We start from the raw sequence: 8,416 nt of genomic DNA, 5'->3' as shown, positions 1-8,416 counted from the left end.
AATAATCAACTTTATAAAATGAATTGGTAAATATTCCCTCCTCTTCTATTTTATGGAAGAGGATGTGTAGAATTGGTGTTAATTTTTCTTTAAACGTTTTGTAGACCCTCCTGTGAAACCATCTGGCCCTGAAATGTCTTTCTGGGGAGCGTTTAAATTGCAAGTTCAATTCCCTTCCTTGGCATAGGGCTGTTGAATTATCTGTTTCATGCTGGGCATGTTGTAGTTCGTGTTTTCAACAAGTGGTTCATTTTGTCTAAGTTGTCAAATTTATGTATAACTTCAATAATACGTTTTAAATAAAGAATCCATTATTTTTCCTTAATTTTATTATGTGTGTGGAATTCGTCTGTTTTTACAGTTTTATTTTATGATTTTTCAGTCTAAATAAATATTCACCTTTGAACCTAGCTTCTTATGATTGTAATTTTATATGTATCTTTTTCTTAAAGAAGGTTCCGCTATCCCCGAAAACATGCAAGATTCGGGCTGCATAGAAGCTGGATCTGTCCAGCCCCTGACTAACATTTGTTTCTGGCATTAAATAAAACTTGCCTTTAAATGAAACCTAAATGCGTAGAGTGAGTTTCCGGACTCACGTGTGGCCAGGTCTCCACAGGCCGTGGTCAAGCTCTTGCTGACTTTTGAAGCGAAATCCCATATGAACAAAGGAAAGGAGATCAGTCAGCTGCCCTCGTTTCTGTCTGATTGGTGCCAGGTGATGTGCGTCCCTCCTCTTTATGCTCTTCTGAATTTCCACAGTAGTCATGCTTATTTTTTCAAAAAACGAAAAGAAAGAAGAGAAAGCCAAAAAAGAAACAAAATTGGGATGTTCGGGTTGGAGAGTTAGCAGGGGCATCTCCAGGAGGGTCCTGCCCCCCACCCCAAAGCCGGCCTCAGGGAGTTCCAGGCGTTCCCACACTCCCCAGGCAGGACGGTGGACGCAGCGCAGACAGGAAGCTCCCCGAGATAACGCTGCGGCCGGGCGGCCTGATTTGCTGGGCTGTCCGATGGCCCGGGCCGAGGCTTCTCCCTGCGCCTGGGACTGCGGCCGCCTCTCTTAATAGCAGCCATGAGGCGCCTGGGGGCAGTGTCCTCGCGGGCCAGCGACGGGCAGGACGCCCCGTTCGCCTAGCGCGTGCTCAGGTAGGAGACTCTGCCCGGGGCTGCAGCTGAGGGTTTGACGGGGCTAAGACAGTGGAGAGGGGAGGCAGGCAGGCTTCCAAACTGGGCGCGAGGTGGGCTCCTGCTGAGCGAGGAGCATGGGAATCTGTCCCTAGATCCAGGCAAAAGATTGAGTCTCAATAAATCTGGCACCAGAGTTCCAAAGTTTGATTAGTTCATGGCGGAAATTCGTGGAGCCTATTGATGAGATGGGATCAGACCCATGAGAGGTGCTGGATGATGGAGTCACCCTCTTGGGTGGCAGATTTCAAACAGCCCAAGGCCCAGGGGGCTAAACAGTCTTCGCTAATTCCAAACCGCAGTGCAGTACCTGGTCTCACAACCTGACGATTGTTCCTGAGCCTGAGCAGCGTCTGAGGGGCCAGGCGGACAGCAGCCACGACTGCCCCCAGGGACCAGTGGCTCTGTGTTGGGCTCAGGAACGGGGATCAGAGAGGTGGGGGAAAGGTGGGCCTTGCTTTGGCAACTTTCCAGGGAAAGACTTTGAGTTCAGATGGGGTCATCTAAAACCAAGTGGGGTCATCTTGTCTCCAAAATTGGAAAGGAGGAAAGTTTCCTAGGGCCGCTGCCTCCTACCTGGATGCCTTGCGCTAGGAACTGGCGGCCTTTTTAGAGCTGAGGTGATGTGGTCGTTCTCAATTTAAAGATGAACGTTTAAAGCCATCTCATGTGCATAGCTGGAATTTTGGTTTGATGGGAAGCACTTTGCCTGTGGTAGGCAGAGCACTGCCCCGATCTTTCACAGCTATTCGATTTTGTTTACAATTATGAAAAATCCATGTACCGTAGAAGAGAGCACACCGGTAATGTGCTGACCGCTGGGGGAAGATAAGAGAGGAGAGGTGCCTTCTTACTCTGTGCTCTTGGTAAGAAGCTAAGAGGAGCGTGTGCTGTTGTGGGTGGAATCCAGGCTGCCCCAGAAGGTGCTCTGTCGCTGTAGGGAGGGAAACACCGCGGTGGGGCTGGGGCTGTCCCCAGTGAGAGGAACCTCCTCATGCTTCAGGGATGTGGTTCTTAGGAGATATTTGTGGTGCCTGTAAGATGCTGGGCCTTGCTGTAGATACTTAATGAAAAAGTAGAATAGCATGTTTGGCAACTGAAGCCATGATTTTTTCTCATTGTCTATTTAATTTTTTTTTTTTTTTTTGAGATGGACTCTGGCTCTGTCACCCAGGCTGGAGTGCAATGGCACCGTCTTGGCTCACTGCAACCTCCGCCTCCCAGGTTCAAGCGATCTCCTGCCTCAGCCTCCTGAGTAGCTGGGATTACAGGTGTGCATCATGGCACCCGGCTAATTTTTGTATTTTTTAGTGGAGAGGGGGGTTTCACCATGTTGGCCAGGCTGCTCTCGAACTCCTAACCAGGTGATCTGCCCACCTTGGCCTCCCAAAATGCTAGGATTATAGGCATGAGCCACTGGGCCTGGCCCCATTGTTTATTTCATTCATAACATGTATTTCCTCTCAGGATTCCACGTTTAACCCCCTCTCCCCTGCTTGTCAAGTCTGCCCCTTCCATTGATGGGAGGGCCCTAAGCGTCTTGGGCCCTGGCTGGGAGATAAGGATGTTGTTCTTAAAGGGGTCCTGGGGGTAGCTGTGGCTTCTCCGTTTACAAAATGGAATTCCTCTTCTAAGAAGGCAGTCAGAGGGCGAGACTTCTGGGAAGCAGAGACTCCTTCGGGGGCCTGGGTGCCTTCACCCTGTGCCTACCTGCCCTGGTTCCTGCTGTGCGTCTGAGAGCGCCCCGGTGCAGGGCCTGTGCCTCCTCTGTGCCCCCTCTGTGCCCATAGGCCTAGCTGGGGCCCGTCGCAGGAAAGTGGACAGAAACTCTGTGAATGGGCAGCTGGGTCAGTGAATGAGTGGAGCGAGTGAAGGCATGAGAAATCCCAGCCTGGGCTGTTTCGGGGATCAGTGGATGAGTGAAGTGAGGGAAGGCATAAGAAATCCCAGCCTGGGCTGCTCCGGTGTCAGTGAATGAATGGAGTGAAGGCATGAGAAATCCCGCCTGGGCTGCTCTGGGATCAGCGGATGAGTGTGAGTGAAGGCACGAGAAATCCCGCCTGGGCTGCTCCGGTGTCAGTGAATGAATGGAGTGAAGGCACGAGAAATCCCACCTGGGCTGCTCTGGGATCAGCAGATGAGTGTGAGTGAAGGCACGAGAAATCCCGCCTGGGCTGCTCTGGGATCAGCAGATGAGTGTGAGTGAAGGCACGAGAAATCCCGCCTGGGCTGCTCTGGGTTTCTCTGCTCACTACTCACCTCTTTTCTTGGGAGACGGAGCCTGATCTTTGTTGAAGCCGCTCTTGGGACATCTGCGGAGTGAGGGCAGTAAAAGCCTTTGCTGAACACCTGGTTATACCTGAACAGAATCATTTCTAGCTAGAGGGGAAATTCCCATGTCAGCCTTTGATTCCTGAGACATTAAAAAAAAAAAAACTAAATCCAGTTTGCATCCAACAAACACTGAGAAGTGAGGTTCGACTTGCGTACTGAGTGGGTGGGGAGCAAGAGTTTACTATTGCTTTCAGAAGCCACATACCACAAGGAGCCAAAATACTGCTGCTCAGGCAGGAGCCGGGGAGACTATGGTTATAAGCCCAGTGGACCAGCACGTCTGGCTACAAACCTTGTGGTGCCCCTTGTTTTGACATTATTTTTGTATTTTTTATTTTTATTTTATTTTATTTATTTCATTTTTTTGAGACCGAGTCTCACTCTATCACTCAGGCTAGAGAGCAGTGGTGTGATCTCGACTCACTGCAACCTCCACCTCCCGGGTTCAAGCGATTCTCCTGCCTCAGCCTCCCGAGTCACTGGAATTCCAGGCACCCGCCACCATGCCCAGCTAATTTTTGTATTTTTAGTAGAGACAGGGTTTCACCATGTTGGCCAGGCTGGTCTCGAACTCCTGACCTCAGGTGATCCACCCACCTCGGCCTCCCAAAGTGGTGGGATTACAAACGTGAGCCACTGTGCTTGGCCCATTTCAACATTATTAGGAATTTCAGGACAATGACAGCAGGGCAGTAACCCACGTCTGCAGACTGCCTGCCCTGGAAATACTGTGTAGACATTAGATATAATAAAGATTTGGAAACACGGAAACACCACGAGGAGAAGAGCAGAAGGCTCTATTTGCGATGCAATTGTGAACTTTCGTTCTGTTGTTTATTCCTTTATTTACTCATTCATTTGTTCACTCAGTTTGGTGCCTGCTAAACTGCAGGCTTCTGCGTGCCCAGAGACCTTTACGAAGCTGTAGCTTGCACAGATCACTCGCATGTGGACCCAAGCCTGCAGGGAACAAGGAAGGTGGGAGGAGTGAAGTCAGCTGGTGGGGTCCTGCGTTTCCGCTTTTCAGTTGCCCTTATTGTTCTAATATCCGCGTGAGCACAGGGGAGAAGGGTGTGGGCACAGGCAGCGGGTGAGGGGTGTGGAGAGGAGGCTGGAGGCGGGCCGTGGGTGCAGGGTGTGGAGAGGAGGCTGCAGGCAGGCCGTGGGTGAGGGTGTGGAGAGGAGGCTGGAGGCAGACCGTGTGTGCGGGGTATGGAGAGGAGGCTGGAGGCGGACCGTGGGTTCGGGGTGTGGAGAGGAGGCTGGAGGCGGGCCGTGGGTGCGGGGTGTGGAGAGGAGGCTGGAGGCGGGCCGTGGGTGCGGGGTGTGGAGAGGAGGCTGGAGGCGGGCCGTGGGTGTGGGGTGTGGAGAGGAGGCTGGAGGCGGGCCGTGGGTGCGGGGTGTGGAGAGGAGGCTGCGGGCGGAGTGCCCAGCTGCATGGCCTGGTGGTGGAGTTGGGACCGATTGTTCAACTTTCCATATTGCATTGTCTTTAGAGTGAGGAACTGTAATAAGGTACAAGGTTGTTTTGGGAATTAAATCAGATATGTGTCCACATTTGGTATACAACGTATATTGGCTCCTTGTTCTCTCCATCAAAAACCTATTTTTAAAAATCCCTTACATCGTGACTGAAGGAGGAAGGTGAGCCCTTCCTTTGATGCATGGGGAAAGGGTAGTCGGGCAGAAAGAGGAAAGCAGCCAACAGTGCTGGGAAGCGCTGGATTTCAGTCCCACCCTCACCACACACTGGTTACGCAATGCTGGGAAGCGTTCTTAATTTTTCTTTTCTTTGGCTTCCTCATCTGTGATGAGCGCGTGATGGTGCTGATCTCTCTGCAGTGTATGGGAGTTATTTTCCTCCAACCCAGTGGACGTTCTGTACCCCTGTCCTTTACAAAGTCATTTCTGCAAGGGGCTCTGCAGGAAGAAGCCAGGTCCTCATTCGGTGCACGATGACCACACCGCGGGACGGCACTGAATGGAAACGGGTTTCCCTGTGCCCATTCTGCAGGAGAATTGACTGACGCAGAGGCACTGTGCGGGGGACAGGCGTTCTCAGATGAGGAACCCTGGCTTCTAGCCCTTTCCCTGGACTGGGAGCCCATGCACGTGATCACAGTAGAATCAGGAGCTGCCATTTGGTGAGCATTTGCTATGTGTCACACTGGGTCACAGTGCCACACGCATTAATTACCTCTGCTATCCCTTCAAATAGCCTATCTCCATATTAAGAGAAGGGCAGGGGCTTGCAAAGGGCATGTGGTGTGGCCAAGGTGCTGGTAAGTGGTTCAGTGGATTTGTAGCTGTCCCTCACCCACTGCCCTCAGGATGCCAAGTCCCGGGAGGTCTCTGGGTAGTGCCATGGCCCCTCCATGGCCCAGGGAGGCAAGCACTGGCCTACTGGCCCCACAGTCATGAGGGTGAGCTCCACGCCACCAGCTGTGCCCTTCCTCTCCCAGCACCCGTCAGTGGCACGCAGTCTGCCTTAATAAGATTAGATAATCCATAAGCTACAAGTACATAAAGTTGAGTATAAAGACACTGAAGACTATAGCTACTGTGCTGTGATATCTTATAAAACTCAAAAGCGGCCAGGCACAGTGGCTCAAGCCTGTAATCGCAGCACTTTAGGAGGCCGAGGTGGGTGGATCATGAGGTCAGGAGATCGAGACCATTCTAGCCAACATGGTGAAACCCCTTCTCTACTAAAAATACACAAAATTAGCCAGGCGTGGTGGCGGGCACCTGTAGTCCCAGCTACTTGCGAAGCTGAGGCGGGAGAATGGCGTGAACCCGGGAGGCACAGCTTGCAGTGAGCTGAGATCGAACCACTGCACTCCAGCCTGGGTGACAGTGCGAGACTCTGTCTCAAAAAAAAAAAAAAAAACAAAAACAAAACTCAAAAGCAAGCAAGGCTGGGCACAGTGGCTCACACCTGTAATCCCAGCAGCTTGGGAGGCCGAGACAGGCAGATCACTTCAGCCCAGGAGTTTGAGACCAGCCTGGGCAACATGGTGAGAACCCGTCTCTACAAAAAAGACAAAAATTGCCCAGGCATGGTGGTACATGCCTGTAGTCTCAGCTACCAGGGAGGCTGAGGTGGGAGGATCCCCTGAGCCCAGGAAATTGAGGCTGCAGTGAGCCAAGATGGCACTACTGCACTCCAGTCCTGTCCCAAAACCAAACACAAGCAAAAGGTGACAGAATATGGTTTAAGAACGCATAATGTGTAGGAATGCTGCTTAAACCCCGCCAGAGGAGAAGTTCGCATTCCGGATGGCGTCCCCCAGGGGAGGGCGCGTGGACGGGAGCGGGGCTGGGGCTTTGGGGCCGGCGAGGCAGGTGCACTCACCAGCGTCTGCTGTGTGGTTAGACCTCGTCATTGCGTAGTTGTATACACACATTAACTCCTAATGAACTAGAAAGTGAACATCAAAAATGACACCTCGAGGTATTAATAATTGTTGAAGCTGGGCAATGGGGACATGGAAGTTCATGGTACTGCTTTTGTGTGTATCGACATTTTCCATTATAAATGTTAAGAATGATGAGAGCCTCAGCAGGACAATACCCAGCCCCGTGATGGCTGTGTCACTGCACGGGGCGGGCTCCCATCCACGCCCCTTCTCAGAAGAGTCGGGAGCCCCCACTTTCCTCTTGGCCTTTCCACTCCTGTGCTTTGTGAAGTCATCTCTACTTCTGATTCCTCTTGGATTCTTGTAGGATGTTTGAAGAAAGGGGGATGTGGGCAGTTTCTGAATCAACCCCTTTTTCCACCACCCTTCCCACACAGGCAGGGGGCCTTGGAGTGGTGGCAGTGGAGCCGGGATTTGAGTAGGGTCGCCGTGGACAGGGTGGTGTGTGGACCATGTAGACCATCGTGGTGTAGCCGAAGCTCATGGGTTTACTTTTTGTGACTTTGAGCTTTTTGTTTTTTCTTTTTTTTTTTGAGACAGGGTCTCACTCTGACTGCCCGGGTTGGAGTGCAGTGGTGTGATCACCGCTCACAGCAGCCTCAACCTCCCGGGCTCACGTGATGCTCCCACTTCAGCCTCTCCAGTAGCTGGGACTACAGGTGCGTGACACTACACCTGGCTAATTTTTTGTACAGATGGGGTTTAGCCATGTTGCCCAGGCTGATTTCAAACTCCTGGACTCAAGCAATCTGCTGGCCTTGGCCTTCCAAAGTGCTGGGATTACAGGCGTGAGCCACCGTGACTCTGAGCTTTATAGTACCTTTTTTCCCCCGAGCCATTCTTGGACATCCGGGATGAGAGACGGCTTCAGCTTTAAGGTCTGTAGGTTTTCACAGAGGTAGGATTTAAGTTCTGTCATCTTCGGCAAGTGAAGCTCTCCCACCCGCGTGCCCAAGCCCTGGCTCTGCCCTAACTCTAATCCTCTCTCCCTTCCCGCCCCGCCCCTTCATCGACCCTTGCCTCAGTGGAAATGGACATTTAACATGGAATGTTCATGGTGGTAACGCTAGCCGTCTCCACGTCATCTTTTTGTCTGTTACCATTAGAGGCGATTTTTTTCAGATTTGGGAGAAGGATTTCAAATGACTTCCCTTCGAGCTGCAGGGCTATCTTGCGCATCTTGACCTCCACACATTTCTGGGAGAACTCCTCGTGCAGCAGGACATCAGGTGGTAAAGGTGCGCTCTCGCCAGCCAGAGGCGGGGTCTCTGTAGACTCCATGGGGCCCTGGCTTTCGGGATCTGTCCGGACCACCCTCCCCTGGCTTTTGTAGCAGGGCTCTCACGGGGCTGTTGATGTGGGAAGCCCCCCACCACAGATGGCCTTTCTCTAGCAGCTAAGGTGACCTTCATTTTGGGCCTGAGAGGGCCAGCTGGCTTGGAATTGTGGGAGAGAAAATGGAGGGTGCCCTGACCCCC

General features: G+C 52.0%; 1 protein-coding gene across 16 annotated transcripts in view; it reads left to right on the top strand.

Moving 5' to 3' along the window:
- Window positions 1-374: 374 nt before the first annotated feature.
- COLEC11 (collectin subfamily member 11) overlaps window positions 375-8,416 on the top strand; it is a 49,751-nt gene continuing 41,709 nt past the window's right edge. For 2 of the 16 annotated variants that reach the window (XM_063789350.1, XM_063789352.1), the window contains exon 1: window positions 7,648-8,176. In XM_063789350.1, the coding sequence (XP_063645420.1) occupies window positions 7,987-8,176 (190 nt within the window). In that variant the 5' untranslated portion in view covers window positions 7,648-7,986. Of the gene's footprint in view, window positions 1,147-5,533; window positions 5,664-7,474; window positions 7,598-7,635; window positions 8,177-8,416 lie in introns of those variants that run through there. The other 14 variants (XM_063789357.1, XM_063789362.1, XM_063789360.1 and 11 more) reach the window with 14 other exon arrangements.

Source organism: Pan troglodytes, chromosome 12, assembly GCF_028858775.2.
Source record: "Pan troglodytes isolate AG18354 chromosome 12, NHGRI_mPanTro3-v2.0_pri, whole genome shotgun sequence".
Lineage (NCBI taxonomy): Eukaryota > Metazoa > Chordata > Mammalia > Primates > Hominidae > Pan > Pan troglodytes.
This window is presented reverse-complemented; position numbering and strand designations above follow the sequence as displayed.